At 42.9% G+C, this 23307-nt stretch overlaps 1 protein-coding gene and 1 long non-coding RNA gene across 5 annotated transcripts in view; one reads left to right on the forward strand and one right to left on the reverse strand.

Moving 5' to 3' along the window:
* COL11A1 (collagen type XI alpha 1 chain) overlaps positions 1-23307 on the reverse strand; it is a 270407-nt gene that overhangs the window by 66938 nt on the left and 180162 nt on the right. For all 4 annotated transcript variants that reach the window (XM_079981011.1, XM_079981009.1, XM_079981010.1 and 1 more), the window contains 7 exons: positions 20507-20560; positions 17527-17580; positions 15113-15166; positions 10762-10869; positions 9713-9802; positions 8310-8363; positions 3290-3397 (listed from right to left, as the gene is read on the reverse strand). In XM_079981011.1, the coding sequence (XP_079837137.1) occupies positions 3290-3397; positions 8310-8363; positions 9713-9802; positions 10762-10869; positions 15113-15166; positions 17527-17580; positions 20507-20560 (522 nt within the window). The remainder of the gene's footprint in view (positions 1-3289; positions 3398-8309; positions 8364-9712; positions 9803-10761; positions 10870-15112; positions 15167-17526; positions 17581-20506; positions 20561-23307) is intronic.
* On the forward strand, positions 1313-8377 carry LOC307218982. Its single transcript, XR_013840222.1, has 3 exons — positions 1313-1399; positions 3280-3390; positions 8297-8377. It is a non-coding gene; the product is annotated as an uncharacterized lncRNA (long non-coding RNA).

A 23307-nucleotide genomic window follows, 5' to 3' on the forward strand; every position in this document is an offset into this window, starting at 1 on the left:
TATAGAATTTATCCATTGCTTTTTGACATATGGATGCCCAAAGCAGGTAACATAAAGGCTTTGAGGACTTTCTTTACAAATAAGTGGTATATAATTTTTATGAAATAAAATACACACCTAAAATATTTTAAAAACAGAAAACGCAAACAGCCAAACAATAATAAAAATAGCATCAAATAGAGGAGTGAAGAAACAAAAGAATAAATCTCAGTTGACAGGACCACAGAAATAAAAAGGTCTTTCTTGGACCAAAATGACATCAGAATAAACAAATGGGTAGTGTGTTTTAGAGGTGGAATACCACAAATGAAAGGTAAAAGGTAAAGGTAAAGGACCCCTGGATGGTTAAGTCTAGTCAAAGGTGACTATGGGGTTGTGGCGCTCATCTCCCTTCAGGCTGAGGGAGGCGGCGTTTGTCCACAGACAGTTTTCTGGGTCATGTGGCCAGCATGACTAAATTGCTTCTGGTGCAACAGGACACAGTGACAGAAACCAGAGAGCACGGAAACACAATTTACCTTTCCGCTGCAGCAGTACCTATTTATCTACTTGCACTGGTGTGCTTTCAAACTGCTAGGTTGGCAGGAGCTGGGACAGAGCAACGGGGACTCACTCTGTCGCGGGGATTCAAACCACCAACCTTCTGATAGACAGGCCCAAGAGGCTCAGTGGTTTAGACCACAGTGCTACCCGTGTCCCTTTTTCACAAATGAAAAGGCACCCTGTCAAGTCACTGCCCACTGCATCTCTAGAGATCTGAATGGATGACCAAGACCACAGGGAAGAAGACAGTTCTTTAGGTACTCTCAGCCCACATGTCATAGGTTAGCACCAGTGTAATCAATCGTGGTTGGAAATGGACCTATGCTTTGCACTGAAATTTCTGAACTGTTTCCAAAGGCAGTCCCATGTACAATACACTGCAGCAGTCTAGGCTGGAGGTATTTGGCAGATCCTGTCCTTACACTGTACCTGACTGGCTATGGCAGACAAAGTTGAACATGTGAACTGCAAAGAGCAGAGTTTCAGGTCACTGATTGGCTACAGTGGGATTATCTCCAATTTTCTTCAGAGCTTGACTTCTGAAACCTTCTGAACACTATGTTCACGGGTTCATTTTGGTAGCTTCAAGGTCACAGCGTTCAATTTTTCTAAGAACCCAGCTCCAAGTGGCTCACTCAGTCACGATAAGGACTCATACATATAAATTACAAAACTCAGAATGGTACATTGCAAAGCAGCTTAAGTTGTTATAGTAACCATTGTCTGCATTTCAGAATTTCAATACATTTTTATGATAAGTGCATGATAAATAACAGACAGAAAACAGAAATGAAAATACAGATAACATAACCTGCTGGAGACTCTGCAGACAGATAAATTAAATACACCGAAGCAGGTGAAGAAATGAAAAATCTCAGGAATACAGTCTTCTATGTTAATGAGTTATATGTTGTCAATATCATGTAGTTAGCATAATGTCGATACTTATTTGGAGGCAGGGAACAATATGATCATATAGGGAGGGAAAGTGGAGCTTAGAACACCGGCAAAATATCTATTGATAGGATTTTGTGAGAGATTAATGAAATCAATTTACAGCACAATTCTGCACATATATACTCAGGCAGAAGACTCACTGGGTTTAATGGGACTCCCATGTAAATGCACATTGGACTACACAGCTTCAGTTTCATACTGAAGAATGGTGTACTAATATGGCAGATGTAGCCAGCATGGTGTCTTCCAGAAGTTGTTGTACTACAATTCCCACCATCCGTGACTTTTTACCATGTTGGTGGTAATCAGTGGCATCATTTGCACATAATGCTAAGCCATGCTTTATTAAATCATGGCTTAGCTTTCAGTGCAATCCCTGGCCCGTGGTTTAATTATATTTTCTTTACTGTCAACTAACCATGATCAAAAGCCATGGTTTGTCGTTGGCTTATGGAACTTGGTTTGTTTTAACTATGACTTGGTGTTATGTGCAATTCAGCACCCGCAATTAATAGCAGTTTGATTTGCCTGGCTGCCATAGTTGCTTACCAAAATGCAAAGGCAATAAGGCAAGAGCAGCTGGAAAACGAACCCAACTATGGAGAAACAATCCAGGGTTTGTTTGATTGTCTGTGGAGCAACTTGTGGTTAACTCACGGTTTAATGGTATGTGTGAACCAGGTCAATGCTGTGGATTGGAGGCAAGGAAACACTTGATTCAAAGTTCTATGTTACATAGCGGGAGCTCTGTGCTGTTTTCAGCACCAGCCAGACATTTCATTTCATATTGTAATTTTTAATTCCATTCTCACACGCTGCAAACCCAGTGGAATTATTGAACATTTTTTCCTTTGAACTGTGGACCTCCTTGGCATACCACGGATGCACTTTTTGAAAATATCCTCAGTTTCAAAAGCTGATTGTCATTCAATGTAGCAGGAAAAACAGGACCCTCTTGCGTTCACATAACTTGTTTGATGTGTCCTGCCCACAGGTTTCCTTTGCGACATCTGTTGGAGTTTTCCACGAGGACTAAAACCCTGCTTACTTTTGAACTCTGTAGTTTAATAATTCTTAGATAACACACAATATTTACCTTTTAAATATAATTAAGATTCAGAGGCACTGTCTATAACATGGCATTGAATCTGGGTCTGGGGAGATTCATATGAAGATCACAAAAGCTATTCCCCTATATCTGAGGACCATTCCATCTATGTATAGCAGGAATGGGGCACCAGTTTGCCCTTCTGATATTTCTGGACTCCAGCTCCCATCAGTCTCAGCTAGCATGGCCAGTGACCAAGGATGATGGGAGTTGGGGGGGGTCTAACAACATCAGGAGGTCTGAAAGTTCCCACCCGTGATGTTTTCATTTAAAAGTTGCACTTGACTAAAAAGGCAGCAGAGAGCAGGAGTAGGTGACGATGAAATCTGATACGAAAATGGGAAATAAAGGCACACTTTGTAAAGCAGAGCATTAGGGCACTAAGGTTAAATCAAAGCTACGGCGTGACAAACTATTTTATCATCAGAGGCAGCCACTATTGTGTTCATGATGATCAGCTTTGTTTAACCCCTCTCCCTTGGCCCTAGGGCTTGATAAAGTGTGCCAAAAAATGTCATCGAGTTTAATTAAATTTCTGCAGTGCTCTATTGTAAATAGAGAGGGAGTATGCCAGGCACATATGCAATAGAAAGGTATTGGAGTGTGAAGAGCTAACATTATTGGATATGAAAAGTAATAATTTCTGTAATATTACTTCTCTCTTTCTTTAGAATTACTCACCGGAGCTCCCTTTTCTCCCGCTGGCCCAGGAGGACCCTGGGGACCAGGACGTCCCGGCAAACCAATTGGGCCAGCAGTACCAGCCGGACCACGTTCACCAGGTGAACCCTGCAATTAAAAGAAATGACCACTGAACAAACTATTTAATAACCAGAAACACTGCACAGTTTAGGACAAAGAATGCTAAAAGATTGGCAAGTGCCCTAATTCTTCTAGTGAGATGCCCCCCACAGGTGGAGAACCTCTAGCCCATTCCAGTGGGTCCAATTTGGTGCATAACATTGTGTCTCCCAAGCCTTGGCTACCTGCCCCATACCTGAAGATATACAACATGAGGGCAGGTAAAGCTGTGGGTGCAGAGGAACAATGGGAAACATTAGAATGTCCTCCTGGTTGTTCTTCCACAAGCAAGCTTGCATTCATTCAATGCCTTTATATCTGGCACCAAATGCAAGCCTGGTTCCACTTGGAAGCTCCTTATCCAAGTCTTGCCATTGCCTGGGAAAAGCAGGGTTTGCATTCATCACTGAATTAAATTCAGTGGCAAATGCAAGCTCTGCTAGGACAGTCTCCTCTAGGATCAGATCCAGAAAGTGCCAGAAAGCAGTGGAGACTGGGATCACTCCAGCTGGGCTTTTGTCTCCATTGGAACTCATGCTTTCTGGCTCAGATTCAGGAACGGTATTTCACCATGTCTCTTAAGATTTGCCTCTGAGTATATATTAGATGGGGAGTCACAGTCATGCCTGATTCCTGAATTGATGTCATTCTATGGTTGCAAAGATTTATCTGCCACATTCATATTTAAAAGTTTTAGGTATACAGCTGAAAGAGCTAACAGCCAAAATACACACGGCACTTTTGCTGCTGTAATTGCCCTGCTCCCTGGTTTCCCTGCCTCTGCTCCCTGGTTTCAGTGGCTGGAACACAGGAAACTGTTTTCTGTTGAGTCAGCCCATTGACCCATCTGGCTCAGTACCATCTCCATGTGGGTCTCTATACCTTCAGAGAGGAATCTTCCTTGGCTTTACCCAGAGATGCTAGGGACTTGGGACTTTTTGCAGGCAGATCATGCAGGCAGTGCTCAACCACTGAGCTACACCCCTTCTCCAGGGGTCTATATTTAGTGAGTTTAATGAGTTAAGACACCCTACCATAACACATGGGGCTTCTGAGGCAGTTGAAGCCTCTACACCTTCAGAAAAACAGGTATAAATTTTTGGAGAAACCACCCATAATTCAGTGTTGTATATAGTTTGGCCCTCAGGTGGAATGTAATATGTGAAGGAGTCTTTAGCGTAAGGTGGGGGGGGACTAATCTTCAGATGTTGTTAGTTTTCTGCTCCTATCATAGATGATGGGAGCTATTTGGAGTGTCATGTGTCCTGACCCCTGCTTATGTCGACCAAGCCAATGTTATTATGAAATTTGGCAGACAAAAAATGTGAAATTCACTCAACTGACTAAAAAAAAGTTGATGACTTCTATGTTAATGTCCATGGACTCAGCTACATTAGTCAAAAAAACAGTGTTTTGAATGCAACATCAGACGGCACTGGAGAGCAAAAAAAAAAAAATATTTCTAAGCGATTTTCCACAGTGCTTTTTATCTTTTGTTATAACAATTTAGTTTCTGACTTATTTATAGAGTTTTTCTCCCCTGTGCGTAGATACACCCTATTTGTGGGTAACACAAACTTGCTGATGCTTCTAGCAAGTTCCAAACACGCTTGTATTCAAAAGACTTTTCTTTTTGTGTTTGGGCTCTTTGAATTTAAAATGCTCTTTTTGTCTGAGGGAAGCTTGTTCTAAAACGCACATAATGAAAAAGGATGTTTGTTTGTTTGTTTGTTTGCTTGCTTGCTTGCTTGTTTGCTTGCCCCTGTGCTCTCTTTCCCCCCGACCCAGCTGGTCACATGCCTAAAATACCCAAGTCAGAATGGCAGGGGATGAGGGCTGGCCTTAAATATTCACACGGCATGACTGAGAAGCATAGAAAAGGATTAATGCTGCTTTGCTTTGATTAGGATTCCCAGGGAGTGAGAATTAAATTTCATGGCAATTAGAATCTTGCCCCACAGAGGGAAGCTGGTTTGTTTTCACAAGTTGGTTGAGAAATGAATATACATGTGCAAGACTTCAAAATCAAGCAGAAGTATTCCCCCAATGGAAATTAAAAATAAAACCAATGAGGTAGTGGTCTTACAGCATCCTCTTTCCCCTGTGTGTATTTTACTGAGGTTTACTGGGAACTGACAGCTAAGCTACATGATCAAGAAACTCACAGCATGACACTTGACTATTCAGGTGTCTAAACAGGAAATACCTACATAGGAGGAATGGGGCCATGAGGCCCTGCCCTCAATATCCCAATGCATACAAGTCAATCCCTCTCTGTTCCTGGCCTTCCCATGTTGAGTGAGGAATGTCTGAAGGGACTTCTCTCTACCCACATTCAGTTGAACCATCCACAAAATTGGGAACACAACTGTTCAGAAGCTTCTACTCATCTTCCAACTGAACAGAGCAGGAGTTCCCTTCCAACCTTTCTCCACTCTCACAACCAGCAAGGCTGGAAGACCATTTACTGGCAGGGCAAGACAGACCATGTGTGGTCCAGTGCTCACTATAAGGGTTGCTATTTTTTCTTCAGGCATGATGCCTGAACAGAGGAGCTTGTGCCCCACCGGAATGTGTACAAGTAGAAATCACAAAGGAAGGCTAGCTTACAGTACGTTTCCGAGCACAATTCAAAGTGTTGGTGCTGACCTTTAAAGCCCTAAACAGCCTCGGTCCAGTATACCTGAAGGAGCGTCTCCACCCCCATCGTTCAGCCCAGACTCTGAGGTCCAGCACTGAGGGCCTTCTGGCGGTTCCCTCACTGCGAGAAGCCAAGTTACAGGGAACCAGGCAGAGGGCCTTCTCGGTGGTGGCGCCCTCCCTGTGGAATGCCCTCCCACCAGATGTCAAAGAGAACAACAACTACCAGACTTTTAGAAGACATCTGAAGGCAGCCCTGTTTAGGGATGCTTTTAATGTTTGATGTATCATAGTATTTTAATATTCTTTTGGAAGCCGCCCAGAGTGGCTGGGGAGGCCCAGCTAGATGGGCGGGGTATAAATAATAAATTATTATTATTATTATTATTATTATTATTATTATTATTATTATATCTTCACCCTCATGTTCCAGAAAGTTGTTTTTATGTCAGACAGAACACACACACACACACACATACACATGGGTGGGACCTCCAGCTCCTTTTAAAAGTGTTACAGTCCAGTATGACCTGCATCACATTATCCTATTGTTTGCGTGTTGAGGTCCCCAAGCCACCCCAATAACCCTCACATCATACGTAATTTTTGTTTAAGGTTTTTGGCATAATTTTGGCCACAACTTTATTTAAATACATAACTGTGAGTGGTTGCTTAGGCATTGGTTCCGACTATCTGTACCCCCGTCCAGGGACAGAACTGACTTCTGGATTCCAGTGGAAGCCAGTCAGGGAAAACAATATTGAAGAGAAATGAAGCTGGGCACCAGACCCTCACCTCTCCCCGCATGCTCCCAGAGGCTTGTGCGGCCCAAGCCCGATGCCAGGGACTTGGACGAAAGCATGTAAAGCCCCTGGATTCCTTTAACAGAATTCCCTTGCAACATCAGCATTGGAGGAGTAGACACCTACCCCTCCACCAACCAATTTTTTAACCAATGCCTACTCGCAAACCTTACAAGTTGTGACCATTTGCTACACAGTAGGCAAAAACCAAATGGCTCCAGCCAATCAGCCAAATGGACAAAATTCCTACAAGGCCCCTGCCCCCAAAGCAGGTGACCCCATGACAGGCATAGCAAGGTCAAGCGCAAAATCCCCAGTTCAGGGAGGGTAGGTGGGTGATCTGGTGCACGCAGCAAAAGAGAACACCCAAAGCTGCGTGCCCAACTTTGAGCCCAACTCACAAATTGGCAACATTGAAATCTCCCCAGAAACACAAGTACCTAATCACAGCCTGTGGCAAACCAACAGATCTGCCCAGCAAGAGTGGGGTGGCCTGCTAGACCCCACCGCAACACGTGCTCTCTATTAAGGAGGACACGCTTTGTGTCACTCTCCTTTTACTTTCATTGTACTGGGAAAGGAGGGAGGAAATGTCTACTGTACTCTACTCTGATGTAGCAATTTCACACCACACCTCTCTAATATTGGAGGAAACTCAGCTCTTTACCACAGACCAGAAGATTTGGTACAACTTTCGACGTACAACAGATTTTCATGGTTTCCTGCCCTTCAGACTTTCTGGGCAGGAATAAAGGTGTGTATGAGAGAGAAGCACCAACATCTGCAATGACGGCAGAACCACTAGATCAATGCTGAAGTGTGTTATCATGAAAGTAATGTCACATGTCATGAGGTTGTCATAAGCACAATGATTTTCAGCATGCAACTGGTGTAGGATTCTGATCCAGACTGGGAGCATGTTCCAGATCAGGACCCCCTCAGCTGATTTTTCTTGAAAACAAAAGTGGACAATTTAAGAACACTCCTAATCTGGATCAGGGCCCTGCACGAGTTTCTTGCTTTCCCTCTGTGTGTGCACCTGTGTTTTAAAAGAGTAACGTAACTTGTAGTTTGGGCCCAACTTCTACGTATTTCAGAACGAAAGGAAGGCTGGACAGAATTTCACAGCAGTCTTTCAGTACGGTAGGCTTTTCATTTTCCTGCCACTAGAGGCTTCTTATCTCTCCCCCCACCCCTTTATAATTTCTAATAAAACAAGAAAACAAGAAAATACCATTTGTCTCCTGCTGATAACAGCAGGTTTCAGATGGGCCAATATGTTTGTGTTGATAGTTCCTTCTGTTTGTCGACTCATAATTACTAGGGAATGGCTATTGACAGAACTGAATGACATTCATTTAGATACTGTTCACAAGAGCACATGCACATAAATAAAAAAGGAAGTATTTTTTTCATACTAATATTTTTTTCATTGTCCTTCAAGCAATTCTACTTACAATGGGACCCGGTGGACCTTGTGGACCTTCTCCTCCTTTCAGACCAGCTCCACCCTACCAAAAGAAGGCATTATTTGTCATTATTACCATCGTCACTATTTGAAGAGTGACACATAGCATTTCAAAGTGTTTTATTTCATCTGTTCTATCTACAGAACATGCATAGTCTATGGGCTATTTACTGCAGAACCCTTTGTTTGTTCTACTTTATGGCAAAAGAAAGAAAGAAAGAAAGAAAGAAAGGAATGAAGGAAGGAAGGAAGGAAGGAGGAGCGATGTTTACTCCCAGGAAAGTGTATATACTGGACTGCAGGCCTCCTATGATTAAACCCTAGAGCAGCTTAAAGTAAAATAAAAATAGATCACTCTTCCTCTCTCCTCTAAAAGTCAAAATCTTTTTTTCTAAGCTTTTTACAAAATATACATTGATTAAAAAATTTCTGACTCTACTCTTACCACTTCTGACAAGCACTTAACCACTAACCAAGCCTTTAAGACAGGCGCCCTCAAACTTGGTCCTCCAGATGTTTTTGGCCTACAACTCCCATGATCCCCAGCTAGCAAGACCAGCGGTCAGAAATGACCGCTTCTTCTTTAAGAAGCCTTCTTTAAGAGCTAAGCAGTCAGTATATTGTAAATTGGTGTTTAGGACCTATTGAGCCTGAGATGTTGGATCTTCCCTGGCAAATCAAGTCAGGAGACACCACCTCCTTATTAACCATATCATCATCGTCTCCTCCCCATCAACGAGGAGGACAGGACAGGAAATCGCACCTCAAGAAACTGACAGAGAGCAATGCCTGAAGACACAATTAGTGCTGTACATTTAATAGACATTCATAAATTGATTTTTAAATGTCAGAAGATAATCTGTACTGTACTTTTTTATATTTTAAAAAAACCCTTAAGCACTCTTTGTGGACCTTGTTCTCTTAGCAGTTAATATAACAATGTGGTGACACCAGAAGAAACTCCTACTGAGGACTTAAAGGTAAGGGTAAAGGGACCCCTGACCATTAGGTCCAGTCGTGGCAGACTCTGGGGTTGCGGTGCTTATCTCGATTTATTGGCCGAGGGAGCCGGTGTACAGCTTCCGGGTCATGTGGCCAGCATGACTAAGCTGCTTCTGGCAAACCAGAACAGCACACGAAAATGCCATTTACCTTCCCGCCGGAGTGGTACCTATTTATCTACTTGCACTTTGATGTGCTTTCGAACTGCTAGGTTGGCAGCAGCAGAGACCGAGCAATGGGAGCTCACCCCGTCACGGGGATTCGAACCCCCGACCTTCTGATCAGCAAGTCCTAGGCTCTGTGGTTTAACCCACAGCGCCACCCGCATCCCTTCTACTGAGGACTTAACCCCATGAAAATGGGGTTGGGAACACATCCCTAATACTGTACCTGAGCTCCTGGCAGGCCTCTTTCACCTGGGAAACCACGGAGTCCTGGAGGTCCATCTTTCCCAGAGATGCCTTGAGGACCTGGATCACCCTAAGGAAACAGATCAAAAACAAATTGCAGCAGTTCAGCCATGATTTCTCACATATGCTGGATTTTAATGGCAATGAGATTCTGCATCCACTCACATGGCAAGTTCTGAAAATCCTGTCAAATTTAAAAGAGCTGATGTTCTTTCTTTTACTAACCAATAAAGATCGGAGACGTGAACATATGCTAAGGCATTGACTTTTGTGAGTAAACTCTCTTCCTGAACTTGTTTATCATTGTTCTTTTGATCAAAGAAGCAGTTACATGACTTTTCATCTCAGCCATAATCAATCCAATGCTAGCTTACCTTTTACGTAAGGTTCGGCACTCCTAAGCACACAGTCTCAATCTTCAGTGCACCCATGCAGCTTCATTAACTGCACTTGCCACTATTGGAAATTTCGGACCATTAGAATGTAGACCCATTTGGATGCTAGGGAGCATCATTCTTCCAGTGTTGAAGGCCATTCCCTGCACTAATTCCCACCACCCGGGGCGGATCTACTATAAAACTAATGAAACTTAAGCTTCATGGCCCCTAATCCCAGAGAGCCCCCAGAAGCTAATTTTGTCTCCTTTGCTTAAATCTCGGGGGTCTAGTAGACCTAATCTGAGTTGCATTGATTTGAGTCAAATTGACAGATTTTGTTGTTGCATATATTTCCATCCCAGGATTTGAGAGTCAGTAGCACAGACATTGTGATGGTATGGTGATCTGTCATGGAACAACCCCACTGAAGAAGACAACAGTGGCTAGCTAGACCTCATTGCTGGTTGCCAAGGGGTCCCAAGAATGTAGGTCTGCCACTACCCACCACTCAACAAAGTTAGATCTGAAGTGAAGTAACAAATCCCATGTGTATCTCTGAAGCTGTGGCAAACTGCCCATTCAGATCAACACACAAGAAGATATTAGTGTGTTTTCATGCATCCAACGCAAGTGCACACGCAAGCACTGATACCTTAGCACCTTCTTTCCCAGCAGCCCCTGGAAGACCTTGTTCACCTGGTGGGCCTGGAGGACCAGGATGACCTCTCTCACCTATTGGGCCAGTCTCACCAGTGGGGCCCTAAGAAACCAAAGGAACAGCATTAATTATCCCATGCCACTGACATATTCCTTGACCTCCACTTCCAAGAGGAATACAGATAACCAATTTTCTTGCCATGTTCAAATGGCCTTCAGCATTTAAGATCTCCAAACACAGTTGTACCACGATAGCATCCTACTCCCAAAATGGTCAGGACGTGGTAGTGCTATGATGGGATAGGGGAGAAATGAGATTCAAAGGTGAGTCTTCCTAATTTGCACCTTCTGAAATAATGCACAAACCAACCAACCTTTGAAATTTTGCAACGCAGCCAACCTTTGAAATTTTGCAACGCAGTTCTCCGGTCAAATAATATGCACAAAATGCATATATCAGTGGCCAAAAAAATTGCATATAGTGCCCTAGGAAGGGATTGCGCTTCCACCAAGCATTTTAAAGGGGCTTTCAGCCACATGGCACTGAAGTTACTAGTTCTGAAATGCTGTTTTCGGAAATGAAGAAGGCAGAAGGCAACCCTTGGGCCATCTCATTAAGTATGTTATCAAGTTTGTACCATGGGATTATTGTTATGTTTTAGGATTTTCACTTTAAAATCTGCATGAAAACAGGTATATTACACCAGTGAAATTAGCCAAAATGTATAAAATAAGTAATAAATGTTGGAAATGTAAAGAAAAAGAAGGATATTTTTATCACATGTGGTGGGAATGTAAGAAACTGAAAAGCTTCTGGGAAATGATATATTATGAGATGAAAAAGATGTTGAAATATACATTTATATAAAAAAACCCAGAAGCATTTCTACTTGGCATTGTAGGGGAGGATATTAATAGACAGGATAATAAACTGTTTTTATATGCAGTAATGGCATCAAGAGTACTATTGGCACAGAAATGGAAACAAGAAGAATTACCGACGAAAGAGGAATGGCAGATGAAATTAATGGACTATGCAGAATTAGACAAGATGACAGGAAGGATTCGAAACCTTAGGGATAAGAGATTCTCACAGGACTGGAGTAAATTTGTGAACTATTTGAAAAGCAATTGTAATCAACAGATTACGCTAGTAGGACTGCAAGAAGTTTTGTAAGGAGGACTATGTGAAATATTGCAGAGGAAAGTATGAAGAGAATTATTAGTGAAGGACTATTAAAAGTAATAGTAAAATTAATGAAATGCAGATTAAGTGATAAAGATTGAAAAATCTTCAGATGTGGTTGATGGAAGTCCAAAACACCTAATAAGATAAGAAAATATGTTGTATGTTTTTTTGGAAATTTCATGTAAAAACTAATAAAAATATTTTTTAAAAAGAAAGAAAGAAAACAGGTAAGTTGGACCAATTCCCAAAGGTACTGGCACAGAACAGAGATGGGCTGTTCTGTCCATATCTAGCTGTGATTGCTGAATGGTAAGAATTTGAGAGGAGATGAGTCTTTAGCGCTGTGGCGCCTTTCCTGCTCACTGGAAACTCCACATCCCAGTTTCTGCCATTCTTCATGTGGTGGTGAGTGGTCTACACCCTTCCTTTCTGATGCACATGGCCCAAGTGTCCAGCAAATGTGGCTAATAGCATTGGCTTCGAGTTCTGACAAAACACCAGGAAGAACTTTCTGACGGTAAGCGCTGTTAGACAGTCAAACGGTCTCCCTCGGGAGGTGGTGAACTGTCCTTCAGTGGAGGTGTCAAAGCAGAGGTTGGATGGCCATCTTTCATGGTTGCTTCTGTTGGGATTCCTGCATTGCAGGGGGCTGGGCTAGATGACCCTTTGAACTCTACAAGGCTATGATTCTGTGTTGCCATTGGTCCGGCAAGTTGGCAAACTGGTGTACAGTTACGAGGAAGTGTGCGGAGATATATTGTTTCTATTGTCTTGGGGTAATAGGAAGCCTAGCTAATTATGCAGGCTCTCTCTTATCTGGGAAGGACTCCATCAAGTAACACTGCAAAACCCTGATTAATAGTCCTTGCTTGGATTCTGATGAGGCAATCCCAATTCAGCTCACTGCCCTCAGATATACATTTGGAAGCAAAGCAGAAACAAATGCCATTGATTCCAAAGTGTACTAAGCACTCTGTAAGACATTAGTTTAAAGGAAATTTAACACCGTGTTTTGCCACTACATTTCCATTACTCCTATTTAAAGATAAAAATCAGAAACATCAACACAGAATGATAATGGTGTTCATGATACAAATTCATGTGCAAGCTCCTTCTAAGTTTGGCTGTACATGGTGCAATGCATATATATTTTTCCTGGTGACAGAAAGCAACGGGCTATTTTTCTTTTTAAAAAGAAAGAAAATAAAATGCTAATACCATACAAATAAATTAAAAACCCTGGCAAAGAAAGCAAATGCACAATATACCAGTCCTGAGATGGGATTTCAGTTACCTTTCCTAACATTCAAAGGCAGCCTGGTCAGGCATTGGAAATTAAGCTTAATAAAAGTCGAGAAGGAGACACACGGTAATTCAGATAAAATGGGCACTCAGTAAGATGCCCGCTGTTTCACTTCACTGAAGTGTTGGAAGAAACACAACAAAAATGATTCATACGACTCCTGTAGTTAAACCAGAGTAGAGAGAAACTCAGAGAGGTCTGGCCACCTAAAAGCTTTTCTTTAAGAGCTTGTTGCAATAGCATTTCTAGTCAAGCCACACTCTGTGATTCCTAAAAAAAATACTATGGGTTGGATCCAGAGTTCCCATAAGTTGAAGGAAGTTCATGGCACCCTTCTACAGAAGGAAGGGTGGAAGGTGGTTTTTTTGGGGGGAGGGGGAGGTGGGCATTTCTTCCTTTTCCCTGCAGCCCTGGTCTGGAAGGGTTGGAGAAACTCTTGAACATCATATAAATAGCATGGTATGCTTCTGGAAAAAGGGCAAGTCAGGGTAAATTGACTTCCCATGGTCCTCCCTCCAGAGGGAGCTACTACTAGATAGAAGTGCCTTCCACAAATTAAAGGCTCCCTTCCATTTGTAGAAGGACAAGTCTGACTCTGACCTCCTAAACTGAGCATGTATAGGTCTCCACGAACCTTCCATAATCTCTCGTAGGGTTGCTAACAATCCCGTGGTACGTTTTGGAAACTTGTCCACTAATGTGAGCAGGGTTTCCCATGATTTACAGATCCCACAGATTTCTTTTCAGGCGAATTTCTGATAAACATGCAAACCTCATCTGTTTCAGGGGACTTGCTCCAAAGCAAGTCCACCCTGTCTCAGTCCCAACTCTTGAACCAGGACACACCATGGGACAGATCTGTGATTTACTGCAAGCACTGGCTTCAATCAAACACATTCTCTGCCTCACAGTTTGCTGCAAGGGATAAACATGCTTTATAACATGCTCCAAGGAGTGGCCACACAGATCTTACTGTGTAACTGTACATAAAATGGGGTGTACAAAACAACATTGTGCAGAATAGAAGATGGCTGTCACCATTAATACATGGGGACAGCCATCTTCTCTATTATTATTATTATTATTTAAAAATTTCTATCGTACTTCATTTATAGATCTCAGGGCAGCTCATGACATAAAAATACAAGATAAAAAACAGTTACCCAGGAAGTGACAGCACATCATGATGTGTGATAAAAAAGCATTTTTTATCCAGTGTGGCAGGTGCCACACTTTGAAGCTGCTCTTAGCAGCTTTATCCTGTTGAACAAAGAGAGAGAGGAGAGAAAGAGAAAAAGAGAAAGAAAGAGAGAGAGAGAGAGAGAGAGAGAAAGAAAGAAAGAAAGAAAGAAAGAAAGAAAAGGAGGGAGGGAGGGAGGGAGGGAGGGAGGGAGGGAGGGAGGGAGGGATACCTTGGACCAGGCATAGGCAACCTTTGGCCCTCCAGATGTTTTGGACTACAATTCCCATCATACCTGAGCACTGGTCCTGTTAGCTAGGGATCATGAGAGTTGTAGGCCAAAACATCTGGAGGGCCGAAGGTTGCCTATGCCTGCCTTGGACCATCTCATAAGTAGCAGCTACCATTTCTTACTTTAATAAAACAACAGTAATTTCAAAAAATAAATCTGTGTATTTCCTCCCCATTTAAAACTCCACATGGAATAGTGACAAAACAGACTTCCTTGGGGGCACATGTGGGCACAAGGCAAAAACAGTCTTGGTCTGAACATCCACCCCATTGGTAGACTGTGTCATGGGTCAGCTTGAAAGAGGTTGCTGTGGGACAGGCATGGCCAAACTAAAGGCTCCCTCCACATTTGGTAAAGCTAAAGTTAGGCAGAAACATCATACCTGAGGTCCAACCACGCCACCAGGACCCGGGGGGCCAGTCTTGCCTTGGAAACCCTAAGAAACAAAGCAGACAATTGTTACTAATACTGACACTTCTGCACATCACAAACGGCTTTTAACTGCTGAAGAGATGAGAAGCATGAAGCACGGTGTCAGGGGAATCGTCTTTCCCCCAAGAATAAAGACTGCCATTTCTGTTATTACTGCGCACACTTGAATGTAAAATATTGAAGACTCTTTCAAAGATCTATCATTTCCAATCATTGCGAGCTTGGCTCCTCCGCTAGTGCGGTTCAAAGTGGCAGCATTCGCAGGTCGCACTTTCTGCAAAACTGATTAGGGGGCTGTGATTGCACAAATGATATTGCTCAGATTCAGTTCAAATATATGTTGCAGACATCCGCACAGATGTGTTAAGAGCAGACAAGCAAGAACAGCTATACATAGATACACTTAAAATCAGACTGGGACCGACAGGTAGATGATGCCTTAAAGGCATGGAAGGAATACCAAACGGAGGTAGTAACTGAGATGAGAAATCAAGATGTTGATTTCCCCCCTCTTCCCTCCTTTATAAAAGGGGACCAACAGCTTGTTTAACTGTTTTCTACCTACCCCAAGTAGGAATGAGAGGAATTATCTCAAGAGAAATTTCATTGGTCTCATCAAAGCCCTTCTAGTTCCACCCCACAAAATTCATTGCATGTTTCACCAGTGTAGGGGCATCCAAATTGGCCTTGAAATTTTGCTGTGGGCAAAATCCAGCAGCACCTCTGAGATATTTGGTGCAAATACAACTGGAGACAGTGCTGCAAGATGGATGCTCTCCTGCAGCAGAGTGGCGAGCCGCACATTTAAAAGAGCTCAGCAATGCTACAAAGTGATGGATTATATATAAAAAGAGGGGGAAAGCACACAAAGACTCCCTAAGGCATGTTTGAAGGCACATTGAATGTCTTGATGATCCTTTTAAGGAAAAGTTTTTGCAAAAGAAGCAAACGGCCCCCTGAGAATTGCCGGGAGCCAGAGGATCCTCTGCACTAATGCTCACTCAAAGCTGCTACTTCAGCAAAGCTGCACTGTGACCTTCCAAGAGCAGTCCCAGGCATTTAGCAGCCAACAAGGAATTGACAGACCTCCACTGCTGGCAGGTACAGAGTGCAATCTGCACTGAAGACGCCATGGGCAGAAAAGGAGCTGTGCAGCTTTCGCTGAGCAATTGATCTTCTCCAATCCCTTTTTTGTTAAGTATAACAGTTTCATGGACACTGAAATGAGAATGCTTAAATGTGTATTGGTGAAAAGGTTTGACGTGGGGTTTTTCCACAGAGCTATATTAAAGCCAAGGAGAGCACTCTGAGCTCTTGCTGAGTTGATAATTAACTGATTGTTGTTCTCTGGTAGCTAACCTATGAGTGTTGTAACCTTAGATCATGTGATGAAGGTATTGGGCTGCAAATCTCCATTTTAAAAGGGAGTGGCCATTGAGTCTTGTTCTCCCAAACTCCATGGAGCAAGAATGTAAATGAAGCTCTCCTGAAGGGAGACTAAACAGCCTAAGACAATGGAGGGTGGAACGGAGGCTGAGGAGAGAGATATATATATCTTTGCTTATAGATCTATTTGGATTATTTCATATTTTGTAAGATGCTGAGCCTGTGCTGGACAGCACAAGTCATTGTATGGATGTTTTGGTTGTATCTTTGATGCTTATGTTTTGTTTTGAAGATTCTGCCAGTAAAAATTTGAATAATATTTTTATGAGCTGGGACGATGATTTTTTCCGAAAGGAGCCAGTTCTTATGCCTCCAGTCACTTCAAACTATGCAATATTAATATCTGCAACATAAACATTTGTTACATTGTGGGGGGAAACAGCCTGGAGAAAGGATTAAGCATCTTCTGCACAACCTGCTCAGGTCTTCACTGGAAATCACAGCCACCTCCTTGCTTTGCAACAGGGCTGGATTAAGACCTTTAGAAGCCCTAAGCACTTAGAAGATTTTGGTGCCACCATATATATCTAATTCAAAATATATCATTGATCTATATTATTACCTCTGTTATTACTATTTTATTATATATGTGTGTATGTGTGTGTGTGTCTATGTAATATTTTCATTTATCGTGGGAGCCTTTTTTAGGAACCTGGTTCAGCTGCACTATAGTAATAATAGCAATATGGTCCATGATAAATCTGGCAATGAAAAATAAACACGGTGCCCCCTCTTCCCTTGATACCCTAAGTGTGTGCTTATTGCGCTTACTGGTTAATCCAGCCTTGCTTTGTAGCTGGGATTAGGATTCCAGGTTCATGTTGATTGCCAAGTGTCAAGTTCTATCCAAGAGGAATGAGCAGTGTACTAAAAACCAAGCAAAACACCATATCGAAGAAAAACAAATAATGCACTTACAGTTTCACCCCTCTGCCCTGGGTGTCCAGGCAAGCCATCCTTTCCTGGCGGACCCTGCAATGGGAAACATAAGCAATCAAACTATAGCTCTGAGAAGCAGATGCTAACCAAGTCTAGCAATCTCTGTGATAGCTCCAATCTGACAAGCTGGCTTTTAAGCATCCCATCGTGAATGCCGGCTGAGTGGCCAACCATTATTAAGCTGACTGCTCATGGTCAGGGATGTTCAGTTAATATTTGCTGAATGGGAGTTAATGACTGGAAATCTCTCTCTCTCTCTTGTCTGCCTTTGGAAGGGAACACCCTTTAGCCAATGCAACACAGGCACAGCGTTGTTGTATCTTGGATGGGAAGGCAGAGAGAGTGAATCAGAGAGCCCGAGGGTGTTTCTTGGGGTTGGAGTTTAGCTGGACTGGAAGCATCTAGGGCAAGGGGCTGCAGGGGGTCTGAGCAATTGCTTCCTTAAGGAATCTAATGCACATTCTGTGCCTTTGTGTGCTGCCAGTTGTGTGGGCCCATAGCTTCTAATGTGACCTACTTCTGTATCTGTAAATAAGTCAAACAGTAAAGAAGGTACCAGAAAAACCCTGGTGCCCTCTCATCCAAAAGAGACAAAATAGTACATTTCTGCTGCCTGCTCCTCATTAATTTATTACCTCTCCCCAATTGCACAACGATTTCTCCTAAGGCAATCCTAATTCACAAGAATGCTGGTATCTTTGAAAATTGTACTTCGCTCAACCCCAATTTGATAGAAACTGTTTTAAAAATGAAAACTTATGGAATTTATCAGTACGATAAGGGTGGGGGTCTGTGATATTAAAATATGCAAAACAAATGCAAAAAAAAACCACCCCAACATTATGCACGGAACCAAGGGTGGTTGATGACATCTGAACATGTTATACACCAGCATGCCATAATGGAACTCTGGCCGTTCTTTCTTTCTTTGCAATAAAAATCTGTTTTAGGAGCTTTGGAAAGAGAGCTTTTTAGGAGCTTTTTTAAAGATTTTCCTGACAGCCCCTTCTCCACTCCCACCCCCTAATTGCTCCCGCCACCCACCCACTTTGGTTCCATAGGGCAAACGCAGATTTTTGCTCTGCAATGTAGTGATGGACATATAGATCCCTAGAGTGGGAGTTAATAAAAGTGAAGCTGGGAGGTTACGTCTCCATGTGACATTCTGTCAAGCAAGGATAATAAGAGCAAGGGATGCTGGATCCATATGATTTCAGGTTCAGTACATTCTGCACACCAGGACAAACCTGGTCTACAAGCGAAGCTCAAAGGCCGAAGGGTAGTATTAGGCAGAAACAAGCAGTGCAGCCATTGATTCCATTGGAGCTGATCAATTCCACTAAGGTAAATGGGACCCTAAAACCTTTGAAAGCCTCTACATTATTCCAGGCTCGTGGATACTTCAGTTCCATTTATGAATGCAACATTTTAAAGACAATAACCCAGTTAGTGCATGTCGTACACTTGTTTTGGTAATAGTCTGCCAATAGTGGATATAACTTTCCCATTAACTTCAGCGTTTTTCTTTCCTTTTGGGACTGGGGTTGACGCAAGATGGAGAGAGACCTCTAGTGGCATCTGGTCATCCCTACAGAGAAAAACATTCTGCAGATACTAAAGCGGCTGCCACCTGGTTGGGATGATGACAAGTTTTCAATGAACGTCTTTACCCTGCAAACTGCCTTGTTGAGAGCTTGCACAAAATTTTCAGCAGCAAACCAGGTGTGCACAATGAAGGCTACAAATTGCATTGTCAAGGTTATGTTACACAGAATGAGGAAAAACGCATTTCAGCTAAGGTTGCAGGAAAAGCAGGAGTCATATAGCACACTTTTTAATACACTGTAGCCGCACAGAACAGAAACTCACCTTATATACGCTTTTGATTTTTTAATTTATTTATACAGCTTCAGTTGTTTGTTCCCAGACATGTCCTATCATTGTTATCAGATTTCCCAGCAAACACTTTTGCCTTTAATGTTTGTTTCATTGTAGCAGCAGGTTGGTGGCAGCTACATTACTTGCTAAACAGTTTTACCTACTTCATATACAGTGGTACCTCGGGTTAAGAACTTAATTTGTTCTGGAGGTCTGTTCTTAACCTGAAACTGTTCTTAACCGGAGGTACCACTTTAGCTAATGGGGCCTCCTGCTGCCACCGCGCCATCGCCGCATGATTTCTGTTCTCATCCTGAAGCAAAGTTCTTAACCCGAGGTACTATTTCTGGGTTAGCAGAGTCTGTAACCTGAAGCGTATGTAACCTGAAGCGTCTGCAACCTGAGGTACCACTGTACCAGGAAAAGCACTATTGAGCCGCTCTGAGCTGATCTTTCTTGAGGAGCAACTGTGCACAAATAACACAAGCTGCAAACCTTGGAAAGGCAAGAACCTTTAAATTCAGTGGGGCATAGGGAGCATTCCTAAGTCTCTCCACAGCCTGGTGGGGCTTTATGGAGTGGCGGGGCTACTGCCATGTCTGCAGCCCTGGTGGGCTGGAAAGTGGATGAGGGGCAGCTGGGAGCTGGCACAGTGATCAGGTTCAAATTGGGCCAATGCTGTCATATGATAGCAGCCGGGGCATCTTGGGATCCCTGCCCCCAAAAGCCTCTTGGCCAGATGGAAGAGGGAGCTCTGCATCAGATCTGGCAGCAGATAGAGAAGCCAACAAGACTAGATGGAGGGATGTCTCTACTCAATCCAACTGTCCACCCCACCAGCCTTGCACAAAGGGGGTTTAGATCGTTCTGCCATTCTGTGCAAGGATGCCCAGGGATCGTTAAGTATCCATCTACAAGAGAGAATATATGAAAAGCTGGCAACCCAAAGACTGGAATTGGAGTAAGGAATCTTCTGGCCATTGTACTTCACAAACACTTCTGATTGTGCTTAACAACCAGTCTTTATTTCTGCATCCCATTTGCTGAATAAGCATTGCATTTATTTTGAGAAAATACTTACAGGAGGTCCCTTTGGTCCAGGAAATCCAACAGGCCCCTGGGGTCCTTGTGGGCCCTAAAATCAATCAGAAAAGCAAAAGCAAAACAACAAAAAATGTTAGCAGCAGCAGCGGTAGCATGGAAAGAGCACAAATATTTTGGAGAGAAACTTGTGATGCAACCAACCTGTGGGAAATGTTAAACTAATGCCTGCCCATGGCTGTTGACAAGGTGGGGGCCTCAGTGAAAAAGGTTTTTGTCTCAGCAAACATATTCAAACACACACCTAAACATCTGGGCAAAATTACTTGTATACAGATGAGACAGTGCAAGGCTTGTCTCGCTCTGTTTAGCATAGGATGTGTCGTTTCAGCACAATGCCAGTGGCCAAATTTCTGTAAGCAATTCCAGTTATTAATTTGGTTACAAAAATAAATATTACCTAGGATCAGCATTAGAGCACAATCCTATGTATGTCTGCTGAGAAGTGAGCCCTACTGAATGCCACGAGACTTAGGCAGCGTAACCATACATTCAAAGCACACACTGTACAAAATCCTGGGAGCTGTAGTGCATTAAGGGTGCTGCTAATTGTACCTCTGTGAGCAACTGAACTACAGTTCCCAGGATTCTTTTGGCAAAACCATGTCCTTTAAATAGGTATTTTATTATCATTAACCTTTATTACGGTCCAGAGACCCAACAAATCGTTACAAAGCAATACACAATTCATACAGCCTACCTCCAGGTTGAACAAGCATTTTGTTCAGAATATAGGGATCATTGGTTCTTGAAACCACTGCTAAAAACTTTGCCACTGCTAATGTTCTAGCATTTGTCCGGTCTTCCAATAGGGAAAGGTACCAGCAAGGGTAGTATCAGTTCAGCCCTGGCTTGCTCATATTTTGCACAGTGCAACAAAATATGTTTTATGGAATCAATGTCTTGAGCACACGAGCAAAGTCTGTCCTGGAAGGGAACTCCTCTCAACCTGCCATCCAACACTGCAGAAGGAAATACGTTTAGTCTGGCTTTGGTGAAAAGCCTTCAATAATTTGGTACTGTCAGGTTTTTAATGTAAGATGTTAACTTAAAGACATGCCCATATTGTACTCCTACTGCCAGCGGACTACAGACTGTGTGTGATTGAGATCGCATGTCACTGTGTGCATTATCCCATAATCTTTGCTTTAACGTCTTTAGGGCGCCTTCATGACCCAGGTAATACAGTTGGGGGGGGGGTGACAGACCGATAGAGGTGGCTTTTCTAGCCATGGTTTTCTGCCATTTGCTTACAAATTCCTCATTGGTGAGGTGTTGGCACAAACCCTTCCCTAGATCAAACACTGAAATCCTGAGCCAATGTTTTAGGGCAGTCCACCACGCTATAGTTGAAATTGGGCATTCACCAGCTTCTAACAGAAGTATGGAGTTGGGGACACAGTTGGGTACCTGCAGCAGAAATTTTGCCTGAAAGCCATCTAGCTATGGCAGGTCCCCATTATGCCAGACATTTGCAGCATACAAGAGTTGGGAAATGGGTTTTGCGTTGAAAACCCTTAAGGCTGCTGGAACATATTTGCCGCCCTTTGTGAAAAAGAATCTGAGTATGGCTAGCTTTGTGATCTCCACCTTTTGAAGGGAGGTTTGCCAGTGGTGCTTCCAAGATCCTGTATGATGGAATGTATTTTATTATGTTTTTCTATATGTTGGAAGCCGTCCAGAGTGGGTGGGGCAATCCAGTCAGATGGGCGGGGTACAAATAACAAAATTATTATTATATAGTGTGTGTGCAGCCTTCCTCCCAAGTAATTTATTCTGTATCCAGGGTACTCCCGTCACTGGTTTGGGAAGCAGTATATATACAATGTTAGCCATAATCCATATCTATGTTGCTGTTCCTTATGAAATACTGTGTTTTGAGGCATTTTCCCAAAAACCAGCTTCCACCTGAATTGAGAAAAACCAACAAACCAGCTTCATTTTAAGCCAGGAATGTGTATGCAGCCCACATACAGAAGCACAGGTTATTTTAGACATTTCTGCACCTGAGGCAAAAGATGTCAAAATTATATACCTTCCTGCTATTTATTTTTTTAAGTTAAGGTTCGTGGGAAAGTCAGCCCTGTGACTGCAATTCCTTGTGAAGTGTTTCTCTGCTGCTCTGGTGAAGAGGACAGAGTATCTCGGAGTTCTTTGAAGTTCTCTTGTTGCAGCCTGGCATTGAATGAAATTCATGGTGAGAGTCAAATTTCAGCTGCCTCTTGCAGCAGCTGTAGAAACTCTTATGAGGAATGTACATGGAAAGGATTCTGCATGCATACGGCCTAGGACCCTCCTACCTCTCCTGGTATGCCCCACGGAGGACCTTAAGGTCTGCAAATAATAACACCCTGAAGATCCCAGGCCCCAGGGAGATTAGACTTGCCTCGACCAGAGCCAGGGCCTTTTTGGCTGTGGCCCCGGCCTGGTGGAATGCTCTCTCACAAGAGACCAGGGCCCTGCGGGATTTGACATCTTTCCGCAGGGCCTGCAAGACGGAGCTGCTCTGCTAGGCCTTTGGTAGGGGTTCAGTCTGATTCTTTTCTTTCTGTATAAGAACAAGCATTAAAGAGGCCTCCTAGACTGCTCACAGGTCCTTTATAAGACCAGTGGTAACAGTTGGTCCTGGAGAATGTTAACCACTCTCAATTTTACCAGCGGACTGCCATCTGTCCAGATTTTAATTTGCTCTGAACTAATTTTAAGATGTATTTTAACTAATTGATTGCCTGTTTTTATGTTCTGATGTTCTTTGTATGCTGCCTTAGTTTTATGATGTTA

Source organism: Podarcis cretensis (genome assembly GCF_951804945.1).
Source record: "Podarcis cretensis genome assembly, chromosome: 6".
Classification (NCBI taxonomy): Eukaryota; Metazoa; Chordata; class Lepidosauria; order Squamata; family Lacertidae; genus Podarcis; species Podarcis cretensis.